The sequence below is a fragment of the Orycteropus afer genome, unplaced genomic scaffold, assembly GCF_000298275.1.
Source record: "Orycteropus afer afer isolate SDZICR_OR568_19922 unplaced genomic scaffold, OryAfe1.0 scaffold00233, whole genome shotgun sequence".
Lineage (NCBI taxonomy): Eukaryota > Metazoa > Chordata > Mammalia > Tubulidentata > Orycteropodidae > Orycteropus > Orycteropus afer.
The window spans coordinates 141,922-161,310 of record NW_006921820.1 but is presented as its reverse complement, the minus strand read 5'-3'; the positions used below and the strand labels follow the sequence as shown (position 1 = coordinate 161,310).

At 40.4% G+C, this 19,389-nt stretch overlaps 1 protein-coding gene across 1 annotated transcript in view; it reads left to right on the top strand.

Moving 5' to 3' along the window:
- Nucleotides 1-19,389, top strand: part of SCAPER (S-phase cyclin A associated protein in the ER) — a 607,935-nt gene that overhangs the window by 547,985 nt on the left and 40,561 nt on the right. Inside the window, exon 25 of the mRNA XM_042782062.1 lies at nucleotides 3,401-3,550. Coding sequence (XP_042637996.1) covers nucleotides 3,401-3,550 — 150 coding nt within the window. The remainder of the gene's footprint in view (nucleotides 1-3,400; nucleotides 3,551-19,389) is intronic.

Here is a 19,389-nt window from a genome sequence, read left to right as displayed (position 1 = left end):
ACAACGCCATATTACTTTCCTCCTTCCTCCAGTGTTTTTCTTCTTTTGTGTGTCTGTTCTGCCTCCCCTGCTTTCTTTTCTTTTAGTTAATCTTGCCATCACTGTTTCACATTCTCTCCTCAGCCATTGTTTCCTGGTACTCTTTTCACCTTAAGTAGAGCGTGAGCCAGGAAAGCCTAAGGGAACCTTTCTCTTCCTCCTGTTTTCTCTGATATTACAAATTCCTGGCTGCCTACCTTTTGGTGCCCAAAATCCAGCACATGTAACTCTCTGACTCCTCAGCATCTGCAGGACCCAAATACCCGCAGTTTCTAGCGTCAGGGCCTTTAATACATTTACTGATGATTACCTTATTGTTTCATATAATCTTATGCATTAAAAAAAAAAAAAAAAAAGTAGTGTGGTAAAACAACCACCATCTTATGATCACAGATTCCATAGGTATGGAATTTAGACAGGGCTCATCATAGTGGGGATGGTTTATCTCTGCTCCATGATGTCAGGGCTTCAGCTGAGAGATTCAGATGGCTGGCAGGGATGGGGTAGGGGATTAACTCAAACAAGTGGGAGCTGGAATTATCTGGAGGCTCCTTCATGCTCATGTTTGGTGCCTGAGCTGGGATGACCCAAAGGCTAGCTAGGTTCATCTACAGAGTATCTACATGCAGCTACTCCACGTGACTTGGGCTTCTCAAAACATCATAATGTCTGGGAATGTCCTAAGAAGAAGCTTCCAGAAAGCAAGTGTTCCAGAAGAACCAGACAGAAGCTGGATGGCTTTTTATGACCTAGCCCCAAAAATCACATAGTGGCATAGCTAACATACTCTATTGATTGAATCAGTCACAAGCCTTGCTAGATTCAAGGAAATGGGAGATAGGGCCCACCTTTTGATAAGACCACTGTCAAAGATCTGTGGTCATTTTTACCAAACTGTCACACTCTGTTCAGCAAGATAAAGTGACATATCTCCTATTTGCACAGACATCATTGATGTAGATGGACATCTGAGCAAGTGTGCATTGTTCATGTATATTAAATATGCAGATATTTGCATTGTATAACAGCAATGGATGAGTTTGGGAGAAAAGAATATTTTTATGGATAGATAGAGTCAGAGAAACTCATCTTCTAGTTCATCCAAACCACTTACATGTCAAAAGTGAGGTTTCAAAAGCTATGTTTGTAAAGGGCAGGAAAAGAGACTTTAGATGGAAAGAAAAAAGGTATCCATTTCAGCATGGGTCTGATCTCAGAAAAATCTGGGAGACAATTTGTGAATTACTTGGGAGGGTCAAAGGAACTAAAGAAGAAAACTTGTATGACATAAGTTGTTTGACCTGCTGAAGAGTTAGACAAGACAATATAAAACATGTTGATGGTTTGGGCCCCAACGTATCACAAGAATACAGAGCTGTTATACGAAAGCATCCTCATCTAAGTCCTGGGTCTGGAGTCACACTAGACTGACTAGTACTTCAAATTGTATGACCTTAGTTTGACAAGTCATTCAGACCCTTAAGACTCAGTTTCCTCACCTGTAAAACAGAAATTAAAAATGCCTTCTCTACAAGACGATAAGGAGCTCTGATGGCGTAGTGAGTAAGGCATTTGGTTGCTAACAAGAAGGTCAGTGGTTTGAACCCACCAGCAGCTCCTTGTCTTCCAGGAGGAAAACAAGGCAATCTATTCCCATAAAGATTTACAGCCTTGGAAACCCAATGGGGGTTACTATGAGTCAGAATCAACTCAATCTTTAGTGGGTTTAGTTTTTGGTTTACAGGACTATATGAGGATTAATGAGATTACATAAAGACGCTATGCTAGCAACTAGCACATAGAAAGCACTCTGAAAATGTTGACTCAGCTTCTGAAGATGAAAAATTTACCCAAACCATCTTGCAGATGTTGAGTCAAGAAGTCAGGAGCTAGATGTAGCATTTCCAGTATTCCTCTGCCCTTCTCTGAAACCACAACCTGTGTGCTTGTTTTGTATAACAATCCATGATGCAGTAGCAGTAGTAACAGAAGGTTGTCCATTAGAAGATTTTCTTAGCTGGTTCCATTTCATTGTATGCTAATAAGGCTGTCAAAATATTTTTCTCCCTTCAGCAAAGAGTCAGCTTTCACTGTGAATTCATATTGGCACAGATGGCCTTGAGATCAGGGATATTGTATATTGCCTACACTTTGACAGTTTTTACAATTGAAGGTGGTCTCCAGAAACAAATCAATGTACTGGCTTGGCAATTAATTCTGGCTAAAAAGGAAATATAGTGTCCTTGAAAAATTGGTTTAATTTTTATATTCAAACTTACATGCCTCTTGACCTGCTCTTATCAGTGAAGGTTAAACAGAGGGCACTGGGTCACTGCATGCTGGACGAGACTAATTAAATAAGGGCTGAGCTGAGAAGGTGTCACTGCTTGATTTAAAGGAGCAAAGCCCTCCTGAAGTCTCTTTGGGGCTTAAGAAAAAAAAAATTTTTTTTTTTTTTTTTTGTCTCCAGGCTGTGAGACAGAAGGTACATTTAAAATTTTGCAGTAATTTTGCTTCAACAGTACTCACTAAAATACTTAACCACCATTAGGCAAAGTGAATTCATTGAAACTTCCAAGCTGCAGTGTGTCTGATTGGGTTCAGGCCCACCAAGACCTCAAATCAAGAGATGAGTTTAAAACGCTGCCTTTTCCCACAGGCCAGCAGCGGTGCTTCATTCCAGCCTGGGGCTGAGAGTGTACTCTGTGGGCTTTGCCTCTCCCCTTTGCCCTCCTGTCGCTCTGTCTGTTTGACATGTTTATTAAATAGAAGCTTCAGGCTGCACAGACAGACTCTGACTCTCCTCCTGAGTCGCCCACCACCAAGAGCCCTTTGCCTGTCTGGAGAAAGGATCCCAGAAGCCTAATGGCTGAGGGGGTTTCATGGGTTTGGGGGCTTTCGGCAGGCATTTTACGCTCTTGACAGCCTTGAGTTTCTAGCGCTATTGACTTAGATGATAATTAGTTGGTTATTTATATTTCTTTTCTGCTTGAACATAGGGAACTAATTAGAAATGTGTTTTTATCCCTGTGTACAAGAAAATATTTTCTCTTTCCCCAAAATAATAATGTATTGGAAGTTAGCTAGGTGGTAGATTTACAGGTAATGTCTTAATCCTCAGGGTGTAGGTTTCGTTGCTTTGCTGTATTTCTGGCCCTTGTCTGGTTAAACTTTGCATTTATTGTGATCATTTATTAAAACAAGAAGACCTGAACTGAACCGTTAAGCATAGAGCTATAGCAGTTTCATGTGCTTTGCCAGTTCTGTGACAGAAACCACACAGGGTCCAGTCTCGCTTTGTGATTTGCAGTCCTGGCTCTCTCTGGGCTGGGAAGTTCTAACTGCTTCTTGTCTTCGTCAGTCTATTATAGGGGCAGAGGGCTTGTCCCTTGCGTTCCGGCACATCACCAGCTCCCTTCTGGGCCACTGCAGCCAAGTCTCCTGTGAAAGCCTCCTCCATGAGGTCATCGTCTGTGTGGGCTACTTCACTGTCAACCACCCAGATAACCAGGTAAGAGGCCCCAGAAAGTCCTTTAGACTGCTCCCCCATCGCTGAGAGTGTGAGGTATCGGAGTGAGAAAAGGCAGGCTGCCGGCTGGAACCCATCTGTCCTGTGTGAGGCCTTTTACCAGGCTCCAGGGGCATGTCTCTGGCTTCTTCTCTCCAAAGAGATTTGATCAGCACTAGATTAGAACTAGAGCCTCCTCTTAGAGCTATAAAAATAAAATATTTTTAATAAAATACCCTTCATAAGCCACACAGAAGCATATACTCCCTTACTACTTAGATTCTGTAGCACATTCTCTATGCTTTTGCATCTATCTTTTGTTTTAATAAGGTACTTTGCGTTATTCAACTTGGGTCACTTTGCACATAACATTAGAGACTGATGCTTTATGAAAGTATAGATCCTCTCTCTATTCTCTCAGCTTCTGCCTAGGTGTTTAAAGGCTGCCAGATGGCGTTAAACAGGAAACTAGGGCAGGGGTCTGGGCCTTGAGTCACCCAGATCAGTTTTGCTTTTACTATTTTAATTATTTGGTTTCTGAGCAAGATTTCATTTGTAAATAGGGTTTTGCTACTTTATGAAGTCAGGAGATCTGTGTTATACATTTTGTAGAAAATAAGGCACCTTATTTCTCTTTATTTTTGAAACTAGAATTGTGGCATAACTAACATTTCAAGTAATAATTCCTAACAATCTCATTTACCTAGAGCCTCATACTAAGCAACCTTAATTGCATGGATTATACTTGAGAAGGCCTCTGAACAACTTCTGAAACCTTACTCAAAGCATACTAATTTTCATTTTAGACAAGTTTCTAACCAGCATGCTTACTAGGTCTGTCAACCAATAGCAAACAAGCCAAGGGCAGGAGAGGGACAGAAGATAGTGTGATGCCAGAGCCAAGTGCAAGGTGAGAAGCTGCACACACAGCAGGAATTTCCTGCCCAAGGATGAGAAAGTAGACAGAAAAATAAGACAAACCCAAGAACTTAAAAATCACAGCCATCTGAGTTCAAAGAGACATAAGCCCTGTATTTTCTATATCTGATCATTGATGACACCTCTAATGCTGACCCTGAATGTACTTACAGGCAAAATGTATGTTCAGTACATTCCCTTTATGAAGACTGACGAGTATGTAATCCTCATGGTTAAAATACAGAAAATATAGACCCTTATCAGAACAAATATCATACATAGAAAAGTTCTCCTTTCACAGTCTGGTGCTGAAGAGGGCAGGTCATTCTCACCTCCTGACACAGACCATTCGTGCAGTGTTCCACCCTCACCAGCACCTCCAAGTGGTGGGGTGATTTGACCCTTTCATGGACCAGACCCAGCAGGTTCATCAGTTTCTTAGAAGCTGCTTAGGGAGGGAAAGTTGATGGAGATTTCCCATGTGGTTTTCTTTTCTTTCTGTGCATTCCCACTCAACCTACTAAATTTACTAAATTGTATCTTATTTTCCTTTAAAAGTTTGTTTTTATTTTTCTGATTACAAAAGTATTCCATGTTCACCCTGTGAAAGATAGCCAAATGTAAAGAAGGCAATGGTCTTTTTTCCTTGAGGTGGGGGGGGCATTTTATTGTGGTTCGGGTGAAAGCCTACAGAGCAAATTCGTTTTCCACTCAACAATTTATACACATTTGTTTTATGACGTTGGCTGCGATCCCCTCAATGTAACAACACTCTTCCCACTTCCTCCCTGGGTTCGCCATTTCTGCCTGTTCTTGCCTGCTCCTTCCTGCCTGCTAAACTTTGTCTTTGGGCAAATACTGCCCTTTTGGTCTCATATAGTTCTGAGGAGTAAGTTCCTCATGAGGCTTATTGCTCACCATATAGGCCTGTCTTTTGTTTGGCTGATAAGTGATCCCCAAGAGTGGGTTCAGTTCCAGGTTTGAAGAGTATTTAAGGGCCATAGTCTCAGGGGTTCCACTGTTAGACCAGTAAGTTTTCTCTTTTTCATTATTTTGAGTTTTGTTCCACTTTTTGTCCTACTTTGTCCAGGGCCATCTATTGTGATCCCAATCAGAGTGGTCGGTTGTGGTAGCTGGGCACCTTCTGTTGTTGCTGTTGTTGCTATGTGCCCTCAAGTCGGACCGAACTCATAGTGACTCCTCCTTGGGTTTCCAAGGCAGTATCAGTATGGAAGTGGATTGCTCAACCTTCCTTCCGAGGAGTGGCTGGTGGGTTGGTTTGAACTGCCAGCCTTCTGGTTAGCAGTCAAGTGCCTTAGGCACTATGCTACCAGAGCTCCTTCTAGTTCTGATTTCAGGAGTGGAGGCTGTGGTTTGTGTGGTCCATTAGTCCTTTGGACTAATTGTTTCCTTGAGTCTTTGATTTTTTTCACTCTTCTTCACTCCAGACAGGGAGAGACAAATAGTTGCATCTTAGATTCTCACAAGCTTTTAAGACCCCAGTGTCTACCCACCAAAGTAGCACATAGAACATTGCCTTTATGGATTGTTATGCCAATTAACCTAGATGTCTTCCAAGACTATAGTGCTAAGCCACCAAGCCCAGTGACTCATTCCCTCAAGGTATTTGTTTATAGCTAAGAAGTTTTCATACCTTTGCCCCCTGTATGCTCCACTATGTACCTAGATATATTTGCAGCACTTACAGATACATATGTAGAAATATCCTGTGCCAAACCTGTATATACTCATGAGTATAGTCCCATTTGCCTTTCCACACCTGTTCAACTTGCATGTGCACTTGTGTATCCACTTGTAGATTACTGTTTCATATTAATGTTGTTGCAGAACTGTGTGTGTAATAGTATTACATTTGTTGCCTTTTACTCTTGTGCACTCCAGTGTCTTCCTTTGCCTGGTCATGTTGTGCTGCCCTCTCCCTTATTGTATATTGCTTTTCCCTTCATAGAAGTTAATGCATATCTATTCTTTACTTAGTGATTTTCTCTCCCTTCTTCTCCTATCTCTGATAGCCATCAAAGAATGTTCTTTCTCTCTGTAAACCTTTTCTCGGCTTTGTATAATAGTGCTCTCATACAGTATCTGTCCTTTTCTGAATGACTTAATTTCAATCAGCATAATGTCCTCCAGGTTCATCCATTTTTGGAAGTGTTTCATGGATTCATCATTATTCTTTAACCTTGCGTAGTAGTCAGCTGTGTTTATGTACCATAGTTTGTTCATCCACTCATCCATCACTGGCCACTTAGGTTGTTTCCATCTTTTTGCTGTTATGAATAATGCTGTGATGAAAATGGTTGTATATTTGTGTCACTGTTCTTACTTCTCTAGGATATATACCTAGTATTGGGATTGCTGGATCATATGGTATCTCTATCTCCAACTTTTTAAGGAAGTTGCATATTGTTTTCCACAGTAATTATACCATTTACAGTTCCACCAGCAGTGTATGAGAGTTCCAATCTCTCCACATCCTCACCAGCATTTGTTTTCTCTCTTTTTTTTTTTTTTTTTTTTGACTTTGCTATTATTGCTGGGGTGAGCTGATATCTCATTGTTGTTTTGATTAGCATCTCTCTAATGACAAATGATTGTGAGCATTTCTTCATGTTTTTGTTGGTTGTTTGAATGTGTAAAGAAGGCAATGAATTCACATTATTCCTGATTGTACCATTCCAAGATAATCACTGTTAACATTTTGGCAGATTCCTCTCCAGTCTCTTTTCTGTGCATATTCTTAGCTGATATCATACTGAACATATGCTCATGTTCTGTGTTATACATTTAATATTATATCAGAATCACTCTTTGTGAATATCATTTTTAATGGGTGTATAAACTATATCTTGAATGAACGTCCTGTGGTCTACCTAACAACTTTCTGTTTTATACGTAAGTTGTTCACTATATATCATGACATTATCTACTCTACTTGTAGAGAGGTGGGTAATTTGTGTGTCTAATAATACAGATAGTCCCTGACTTACGAATTACAACAAACCACACCTTCGGCCTTTCTCTTTTTTTTTTTTTTCATTTTTATTTATTTGCAGTGTTCCCTCTCCTGCCTCCCATCCCTGGTAACCAACAAAGAAAATTTCCTTCCACAGATAAATCTTCCCTTGACTTTTTACAGTAGTGAACTAATACAATATTTGTCCTTCTGTGATTGACTTATTTCACTCAGCACAGTGTCCTCCAAGTTCATTCACATTATGTGGTATTTTGCAGATTCTACATTATTCTTTAGTGTTACATAATATTCTGTTGTGTTTATGTACCATAGTTTGGTTATCCATTCTTCTGTTGATGGACACTTAAGGTGTGCATATATCTGTTCTTGTCCTGGCTGTCACTCCTTTAGGATATAGACCTAGTATTGGGATTGCTAGATCAAATGGTATTTCTAATTCCAATTTTTTAAGGAATCGCCATGCTGCTTTCCACAGTGATTGCATCATTTTACAGTCCCACCAGCAGCGTAGAGTCCCAATCTCTCCACATCCTCTCCGGCACTTCTTATCTTCTGTCTTGTTGAACTTTGCTGTTAATGCTGGGGCAAGATAGTATCTCGATGTTTTGATTTGCATCTCTCTAATAGCTAATAATCGTAAACATTTCTTCATGTGTTTGTTGGCTGCCTGAATATCCTCTTTGGTGAAGTGTCTATTCATATATTCTGCCCATTTTTCAGTTAACAAACCACACTTTCAACTATCTGTTTGGTTTGGGGACTTTTTTGTAGATCTTACTGTTAGTAATATGTACTACATACAGTGCTGTAGTGCGTAACTTGCTGATGTTCTCATTCTCAGATGTTCACTCACAGATGTACAATGTTATGATTTACTGTTCAGAACACTGTCATCTAGCAGGCTGTATCCTAGTCTACAGTGAAGTTGGTGTTGGTGTCAGGAGTTGTAATGGAAGGAAAATTGGGCAATATTCAACTCTAATGGTATATGACAAATGAACTGTAAGTTTATATATAATGTTTCCAAACTCCAAAGATAAATGGAGATCATTTATAAAAATATTGATAATAAAAGGCAATAATGATGAAAGCTAAAAAAAGATGATGTATTAGACCTGACATGAATCTGATGGAGAAAGTGATAACTGGTCATGTCAGGATTAAAAAAAAAAAAAAAAAACAGATCAACTGGGTGGATTGAGCATTAGGTAATATGAAGAGGAAGAGACAGAGACCCTATGGTCTTGCCAGATGGGGAAGAAGTAGATGCATTGGGGCTTGGAGATAATTGTGAAGAAAGAGGTGAGCTCACTATTGGGAAGAAATTAGAAAAGTGAAAAAAGCCAGACCTTCTGTTTCAACACCTTGCCTCCAAGAAGACCTGAATATGAAACTCAAACTCGGCATCCGCTTCTGATTCAGGGGAAGGTCAGAGAAGTCAATTTAGCCCCTGGGCAATTGCTGAATTGCAGCAATCTATGAGAAGAAAGAAAATTATAAAAATAATGATGAAAAGTGGAAAAGAAGTAAGAAATTGATAGAAATTATAATTATTGTAAAACACTGAGAACTACACCTTATGAAATTGTTGTTTCTAAGCCTATATATTGATAATTACTGGTGATTAGTATGTGAAAGTTGGAAACAAAGCAAATGCATAGTATTTAGAAAATATGGCCTTGGTGATAGAAAGGACACCGGAGATCACATGATAGAATTTTGCACAACCAACAAATTATTTGTTGCAAATATCTTTTTTAAACAACATAAACGGTGACTATACATGTGAACTGTGCCAGATGGAATACACAGGAATCAAATCAACTACATCTGTGGAAAGAAAGGATGTAGAAGTTCAGTATCATCAGTCAGAACAAGGCCATGGGCTGAATGTGGAACAGACCATCAATTCCCCACATACAAGTTCAAGTTGAAGCTGAAGAAACTTAAAACAAGTCCAAAACTTAAAACAACAGCCAAAATACGACCTTGAGTATATCCCATCTGATTGGTGCATTGACCACCAGTGACCGAAGACCAGACAAGTTGTGGGATGACATCAAGGACATCGTACATGAAGAAAGCAAAAACTCATTAAGAAGACAAAAAGGAAGAGGAGAACAAAATGGATGTCAAAAGAGACTCTGAAACTCACTCCTGAATGGAGAGTAGCTAAAGCAAATGGAAGAAATTATGTAGTAAAAGAGCTAAATAGAAGATTTCAAAGGACAGCTTCAGAGGACAGAGTGAAGTATTATAATGAAATGTGCAAAGACATAGAGTTGGAACATCAAAGGGGAACAACACTGTCAGCATTTCTCAAGCTGAAAGAACAGAAGAAAAATTTCAAGCCTCAAGTTGCAATATTAAAGAATTCTATGGGCAAAATATTAAGCAGTGCAGGAGGCATCAAAAGAACATGGAAGGAATACACAGAGTCACTGTACCAAAAAGAATTGGTCAATGTTCAGTCATTTCAGGAGGTAACATATGATCCAGAACCAATGGTATCAAAGGAAGAAGTCCAAGCTGCACTGAAGGAATGATGAAAGACAAGCCTCCAGGAACTGGTGGAATACCCATTGAGATGTATCAACAAATGAATGTAGTAGCACTTGCGGCACTCAGTGCATTTATGCCAGGATATTTGGAAGACAGTTACTTGGCCAACCAACTGGAAGAGATCCATATTTTTGCCTATTCCAAAGAAAGATGATCTAACAGATTGCAAAAATTATCAAACCATATCATTAATATCACACGCAAATAAAATTTTGCTGAAGATGATTCAAAAACAGTTGCAGCAGTACATCAACAGGGAGTTCCAGAAATTCAAGCCAGATTCAGAAGAAGACATGGAACAGGGAATATTATCACTGATGTCAGATAGATCTTGGCTGAAAGCAACCAGAAAGATGTTGACCTATGCTTTATTGACTATGCAAAGGCATTCAACTGTCTGGATGGTAACAAATTATGAATAACATGGTGAAGAATGGGAATTCCAGACCAAGAAGCACTCGTTGAAACAAAACAAGGGGATACTGCATGGTTTAAAATCAGGAACGGTGTATGTCAGGGTTATATCCTTTCACCATACTTGTTCAATCTGTATGCTAAGCAAATAATCCAAGAAGCTGGAGTATATGAAGAAAAACATGGCATCTGAATTAGAGGACAACTCATTAACACCTTGCAATATGCAGATGACACAACCTTGCTTGCTGAAAGTGAAGAAGACTTGAATCACTTCTAATGAAGATCAAAGACTACGGCCTTCAGTATGGATTATACCTCAACATAAAGAAAACAAAAATCTTCACAACTGGACCAATAACCAACATCATGATGAATGGAGAAAAGATTGAAGTTGTCAATGATTTAATTTTACTTGAATCCACAAGCAATGCCCATGGAAGCAGAATTCAAGAAATCAAACAACATATTGCATTGGGCAAATCTGCTGCAAAAGACCTTTTTTTAAAAATGTTTAAGATCAAAGATATACATGTGAAAGCACTTCACTGAGCCTCTAAGTACTGGAATTATTCTTACCTCACAGACAAGTGAAGTTTTTGTTTCAGAGAGATGAAGTAAGCCCCCTGAAATAACAGAGAATTGCTAGAAGACCAGAAGAATCGAGCCCAACTCAGTGTACTTTTTTCACTTCACCTCACATTTCTTAAGAAAATTAAGTGTATCACAGGCCCCATCCACCAGTGATCGCTGAATACATAGGACAGGAGTTGGGAACAGAAAAGATGATGCCCCTTTGACAAGACCATACATTAAGACTCTGCCATCCTACCCCTCTAAGTGCTGATTTATAAACTTCTGGGCATATCTGTACCTTATTCAGGGATACTCTTGAAGATCTGGGAAGGTGTAAATGAGGGGGTTTTATGAACACAAATAGACCAGAATCTAGCAGTAAGAAGTCCTGAGATCTAACCCCAGCTCTGCTCCTAGCTGTGTCACCTTAGGTAAATCCTTTTCCTTTGTGAGGCTTGATCATCTTTGACTATACAAAGAAGTGGATCATACTAGACGATCTCCCCTGTGAGCTCTGTGAGTCTGTGATGTTTCAAGGGCTGGTATTAGAACCACAGACAGAGCAATTGTTTAATCTTATGGAAACTCCAAGCCATTTTGTAATTTTTCCTATCCTTCTTGCCCTACTCCAGCTTCTGTCAGCCCCCAAGGGCTTAATGAGCTCTCTCATTAAGAGCCAACTACATGGCAGCTCATCATTAAAAGAGAAATATCCTTTGGCTCCCCCAGTATTAATAGAAGAGATCCACTGATAGACACTCATAAGCAAGCTTCTTCAAGATGACTTGTCAAGAACTTTGCTCTGTGATGCCATTTCCAGCCAGTTGTTTTATACCTGCACCAGCTGTGGGTGGGCTCCATACCAGTCCGGCTACACAAGGAGGGCTGTTGTTATTGTTCTGTGCCACCAATTCAATCCTGACTCAATACAATCCCATATAACAGAACAGAATTGCCCCATAGGGTTTCCTAGGCTGTAATCTTTATGGAAGCAGATCACCAGGTCTTTTCTCCTGCAGAGTAGCTGGGTGGGTTCACACCGGCAACCTATCAGTTAGTAGCCAAGCCCGTCAGACTCCTTACAAAGAAGGCAGGATATGGGAAACAGTCACAGGATTGCTGAGGTGATAACTGCTTGTGTTCCAATAGAGTTGGGAAGTTTCTGTAACTGAAAGATTATTTGTTTGTTTCCATTTTTAAAAATAAGCGTTATGAAATTCCCTTTATGCTCCCCTGAAAACCCAGTAATTGGCTAAGTAAGCATTTGCTAAACCGATGTGGCAAGTGCGATTTTGTGCTACAATCACAGATTCATGGAACATTCCTGCTGGAAAAACTCTGACGTATCTAATCTAGCTGCCTTGTATTATAGGTGGAGAAACTAAGGCTCAGAGAAGGAAAAGGAATTGCTAGGCAAGAGCCCAGGCTTATGATTGGCAGTCTAGTTAGTGCCCTTTCCACCTTACTTCTTGTTATGGATTGAATTGTGTCCCAAAAAAATAAGTGTTGTAAATTCTAACCCCTATGCCTGTGGTTATAATCCCATTTGAAAATGGGTTGTCTTTGCTATAATAATGAGACAGGATTAGCAACAGGTATGTCTTAAGTCACCCACCAGTTACTCCTCAGAAGGAAGGTTGGGCAATATACTTCTGTAGTGATACTGCCTCAGAAACCCAAGGAGGGGTCACTATGAGTTGGGTCCGACAATGGCAAATAACAACAAACAACAACAACGTCTTAAGTCAATCTCTGTTGAGACATAAAAGACAGAAAAAGCAAGGGGGAAGACACATGCCAAGCAACATGGAGATCTCCAAGGAAGCAGAATCTGAAAAAACCAGGACCTTCCTCCAAAGCTGAAACCCTTCCCTTACAGCCAGCACTCTAAATTTGGGCTTCCAGCCTTTTAAACTATGAGAAAGTAAACTTCTGTTTGTTAAAGCCATCCACTTGTATTTCTGTTATAGCAGCACTAGATAACTAAGCGGGAGCTCTGGTAGCATAGTGCCTAAGGCACTTGACTGCTAACCAGGAGGCTGGCAGTTCAAACCCACCAGCCACTCCTTGGAAGGAAGGTTAGGCAATCTACATCCGTAGTGATACTGCCTCAGAAATCCAAGGAGGGGTCGTTATGAGTTGGGTCCGACTCGACAGCACATAACAACAACAAGAAGATAACTAAGATACTTACGTTCTTCCAAAAAGTGAATTTATTTAACCTGATGACACTTTATCAGAGAGATTTCAGAGGAGAAATTATGGTACTCAATTCCTTTAATGCTTCTGTATCATTAGTCAGAAGTCATGTTAATTTGTGAGGTGGTTTGTCCATAGGGGATCTTTTATTTCCTACTGGAGAAACAGCTTCTGTCTTTGTAAGACAAGGAATGCTGAAATCCTTCTGCAGACTCAGGCTATTTTATTAGGCAGCCGCTTTGCATAAAGGATTGGCACTTTTTATTTGCCACCATTTCGTCTATTAACTGAAAGGACTGAGTCCCATGATACCAAGAATGGCTTGAAAAGAGAAACCTGGATAATAAAAGTAATGCTCCATCCTTGATGGAACTAATCATCTGTTTCCTATAGGGTTACAGTTTCTAATTAAAATGTTTTTGTTTTAATCAAAAGCTTCCCTGTATTTTATGGCACTTTCATGACTCCTCCTAAATTCCTTCCCATTTAATTATTATAATGAACATAATTAGTATGTGCTGTCAGCCCTTCACTTTATTTACATTTTATATTAGATAATTAAATGTGGTCTGATAATTAAATTAACTCCAGTGACAGATGATTTGACTGCCTGTATATTACTGTATTGGGAGTAAGCACCTTTGCATATTCATTTTACTTAGTGACTGACTCTTTCATTTGGAAAGGCCCCACAGATTCCAGCTATCAAAGCAGAATCTCATGTGATAGTGGAAAGGAAGGATTCCTTTGGCTCACCCTCCCTCCAAGCAGGTTTTCTTATAGAGAAGTCCATGCAGGTCATCTAATTATCTGCCCTGCACTAAACGAAGACTACTGAGTGATTCTGCGGAGATCAGACAGGTGAGTAAACTAGGCAGGGGACTCATGATACTAAACTGCCTGACCTGTGTGACATGCATTTTCCAGTTCTTTTGTAACTTGATAACTTAGTAAGAAAACCCAAAGCCTAATTTCACCAAAACTTCCTAAAATGAATCTGCACTGAACTCACCAGAGATGGTTCCCTAAAACCAGGAGCAGTTTCCTAGTTGGATATCATCTACAGGTGAAGGGAGCAGAAGATTGTTGTGTTCTAAGAGTGGTGGGTTTTCCAGAACCCTGTTCCAGTTTTTAAAATTTCCAGGGATGGCCTAATTCCTGCTCAAACATTTTTACTTTACTCTTCATTTCTTGAAGGCAAATCATCCTGGGTCACACCTATTTGGTAAATTCCCCTACCCCATTGAAATCCATAAATGGAATCTGCTGTGGTGGGCTCAAAATGGGGGCAGCAGCATTCAAGGCCATTCTGTTTTCCCACTGTTGGTGGCTCATTCTTTAGCTGTCACACAAGCATTCTGTTTTCTTCTTTTTCTTTCTTTGTGTGACAGATGCAATTTATATCATAAAATAGAAATGTATTGTGTCAGGAGATAGCCCAAGATGGTGGCTTAGACACACTACATCATTCCCCTATAGCAAAGACCTGAGAAACAAAGTGAAACAGGTACAGATGATGATCCTGGAACCCTAAACATCAAACAGAAGGATAAAGAATTAGATCAAACACTGATTGGAAGGAGAAGTTTAACAAAAGCAGTGAATCTGGGTGACTAGCACAAGAAGGCAGATTCACAGAATTCCCAACAGGAGACAGAAACTGTGTAGACGTACTTGGAGTGAAGCAAGGTGAGCAGGACAGAAACTGGTTCTAAGGAGGGAAAGTTACAAGAAGGAGGGTGAGAGTTCCAGGGATCCTGGAGTCCACATAGCAGAGAAGGAGCCAGGATCCAGACACAGGACTATTCCCCAGCAGTGCTTCCTGACTATTAGGGTGGGTAGCATACAAAGAGTAATAGATCCATAATTTCAGCAGAAGGTCCCCCACTGACCAGACTCTGGGCAGTGTACCCCCTTCCTCACATTTAATTGGAAAAGGTCCCAATTGCTGGCTACAGCCAACAGAGAGCACCCAAGCACCCATTCCCAGTGACCAAAAGAACATGCCCCCCCTCCTCCTACCCTCCTGGTGATTAGAAGCTCAGCAAACCCCATACAGGATAGACACAGACAAAACCCCCTACTCCTGCTGCCCTGCTTGCCTGGGGACTGTAATACAAGCTCCCTTCCCCTGCCTACCACCCACCCCCACTCACCTAAGAAGTGGAAATGAGCACTCCCATGGCACCAGTCACCTACTACATCCCCCTACTCATCATACCTCCCCACCTACCATGCCTCCTGCCCAGCCAGCCACAGAAAGCACCCTATGAGTGGCAGCACTCCCATGCCCCCTATTGCCCACCCAAGGAGCAACAGAGAGCACTCCCACACCATTTGCCCACCACATCCCCTGCCTTTCCACCCAGCAAGCAGCAGAAAGTGTTCCCATGCCCCTGGTCACCTGCCACACACCCCTGTTTGCTGCCCACACCACCATGTGGCCAATACATCCCCCTGCCCACCACTTTACCCACCCAGCAAGCAGCAGTGAGTGTGCCAATGCAGCTGGTCACTACCGAACACCTGCCCACGACCCTACCTACCTAGTAAACACCATCATTGCTCCTGCACCACTAAACCAATGACAATGTGGCGGCCTGTGCACCCAGCTCTCCTCAACCACCTCACATGCTCAATGAACAGCAATGTGTGATCATCCTACCTACTGCTGCCCTGCCCACCGGGTGACAGGTGGTGAGCTTTTGTGCCAGCAGACCAGCAATAAATGAACCACACCTGCCCCACCCTGATATATCAAAACAAAACAAACAAGTATACAATCAATAAACACATAAATAAACTAATACCTTAATACCTCATAGACAATAGACAATAACAAATCACATGAAAAAAGAGGATAAGATGGCTCAAACAAGTGAGCAAAATAAAGGGAAAGAAAACATTCTTAAGGGAAAAATGATAGTAGAACTACCTGATAAGGAATTCAAAAGATATATTAGGATTCTCAAAGATATCAAGTAAAACACCACACCAAAAAAATAAAAAAAAATAAAAAATCCTATAAGAATTCAGGAAAACAATATAATAGCAAAACAACAATTCAAAATCATACAAAAAGAATAACTCGAAATCCAGAAGATTAATAATAATATGTCAGAAATAGATAGAAGGAATCAGAAAAATAGAGGACCAGTCTATTGATATTAATTTGTTTGAGGAACAAACAGAAAAAAAGAATGAAGAAAAATAAAGCCTAAGAGTTATGTGGGACACTGTCAAGAGGAATAACTTACGTATAATATGATTTCAAAAATGGATGGGGAAGTACAGAGAGAATTCTTGAAGATATATTGGCTGAAAACTTAACCAAATATCATGAAAGACAAGAAGTTTACAATCCAAGAAGCTCAGCAAACCCCATACAGGATAGACACAGACAAAAATTTCACCATGACATAATCAAATTTTCCAAACCAAAGACAAAGAAAGAATTCTGAAAGTAACTTGTGAAACGTGAAATCACTTACAAAACTAAGCACTAATTTCTCATCAGAAGCTATGCAGCCAAGAAGATGACATATAAAAAATCTTGATGACATATATAAAATCCTGAAAGAAAAGAATTGTCAACCAACAATCATATGTTTAGCAAAATTGTCAAAATGATGTCAAACTAAGATACCAGATAAGCAGATGCTAAGAGAATTTGTAAAACCAGACCAGCCTTATAAGAAATTTAAAAAGGAGTCCTTTGGATACAGAACCAACATCAGATAACAACCTGAGATAAAGACACATGACAATAGCACCCAGATACCACCCCAGATAAAATCTTCACAAAAGCAAAATAAAGCTTAAAAACTGTCTACAGGGAGCCAGAGGAGTTAAGCTGTAAATGATGATAAGTTCGAAACAAAACCAAAGCTGAAAACAAGCTCACTGCCTGTTCTGGTTACCTAGTGCTGCTCTGACAAGAATATACCACAAATGGGATGGCTTTAACAAACAGGAGTTTATTCTTATAATTTGGAGGCTTTAAGGCCAAGTTCAAAGTGCCAAGCTCTAGGGGTGAAAGCCCCTCAGCCTTGGGCTTCAGCTCTGCCTCCAGCTCCCAGCCCACTGAAGTTAGAGGCTTTTCTTCACTCAGACAGCTGCTGGCTGCTGAGGCTGCCAAGCCCAAGTTAACAAGTAAAAAGGCACATTCCTGATGTTACCAAACCACACGCAGGTCATTAATTCAGGTCCATGGTAAGTCCCAAAGTCAGCAGAGCATGGCAGGCTGCTGAACAACTACTTGGCTACATGCAGGGTCCAAGCATGCCATAAGCTAGAGACCATTCCCCAAGGCTTCTCCTTATATACAGGAAACAGACCACATCCCAAAGGCAGCTCCTTAGCTGCTCACAGTAGATTCCACCATGGAGTTGATTACCAGTCTCATCATGGGGAATACTATATCCAGATGCCCAGCCACTCAACCAAACCCAGCTAAGATGACACACAAACTGAACTACCACACTGTCATGGAGTCAATTCTGACTCATAGTGACCCCATTGGGTTTCCAAGGTTGTAACTCTTTATGGAAGTAGATTGCCTCCCCTTCCTCCTGCAGAAGAGCTGCTGGGTTTAAACAGCTGGCCTTCTAGTTAGCAACCAACTGTCTTACAAACCACATCAAAACAAAAAGGGAATAATAAATGTAGTTATAGAACCTCCATATGGGGAGGAATTCAAAGCAGTTTCGAGATATAACAGACTGTTTTAAACTTAGGAAAATAAGGTAAGTTTTAGAGTAATCACAAAGAAAATTAATAAATCTACTCACAAATTTGATAATTCAAAAACAGTCACAGCAGTATATTGACAGAGAACTTCCAGAAATGCAAGCTGGATTCAGAAGAGGACATGGAACAAGGAATATCATAGCTGATGTCAGATGGATCTTGGCTGAAAGCAAAGAATACCAGAAAGATGTGTACTTGTGTTTTATTGACTATGCAAAAGTATTTGATTGTGTGGATCTTGATAAATTATGGATAACATTGAGAAGAATGGGAATTCCAGAACATTTAATTATACTCATGAGGAGCCTGTACATAGATCAGGAGGCCGTTGTTCGAACAGAACAAGGGGACATTGCTTGGTTTAAAATCAGAAAGAGAGTGTATCAGGGTTGTATCCTTTCACCATACTTATTCAGTCTGTATGCTGAGCAGATAATCCAAGAAGCTGGACTGTATGAAGAAGAACATGGCATCAGGATGGAGGAAGACTCATTAACAACCTGTGATACACTGACAACACAACTTTGCTTGCTGAAAGTGAGGATGACTTGAAGCACTTACTCATGAAGATTGAAGACTACAGTCTGCAGTATGGATTATACCTCAATATAAAGAAAACAAAAATTCTTACAACTGGACCTATAAGCAATATCACAATAAATGGAGAAAAGATTGAAGTTGTTAAAAGACTTCACATTACTTGATTCTACAATCAACACCAATGGAAGCATCAGTCAAGGCATCAGCCAACGTATTACATTGGGCAAATCTGCTGCTAAAGTCCTCTTTCAAGTGCTGAAGAGCAAAGATATTTCCTTGAAGACTAAGGTGCACCTAATTCAAGCCATGGTATTTTCAATTGCCTTATATACATGTGAGAGCTGGACAATGAATAAGGAAGACTGAAGAAGAGTTGATGCTTTTGAGTTGTAGTGTTGGCAAAGAATACTGAAAGCACCATGGACTGCTAAATGAACTAACAAATCTGTACTGGAAGAAGTGCAGCTGAATGCTCCTTGGAAGTGAGAATGGCCAGACTTCATCTCACCTACTTTGGTCCTGTCAGAAGGAACCATTTCCTGGAGAAGGATGTCGTGCTTGGTAAGGTGGAAGGGTTGACGAAGGAGGGGAAACCCTCATCAAGATGGACTGACACAGTGGCTGCAGTGGGGGGCTCAGGCATAGCAAGGATCATGGGGCTGGCACAGGACCAGACAGTGTTTTGTTCTGTTGTACATAGGGTCACTATGAGTTGGGAACAACTCAGTGGCACCTAACAACAATAACTCACCAAAAGAAAAAAGACTCAGTAAACATAAAATCAGCAATAATGGAGGATATGAAAAGAAAATCCATAAACAAAAAGTACCCAGCCCAGAAAATTAAGCAGAACAAAGAAACTGTTGATATCACAACAAGGGGGGGGGGG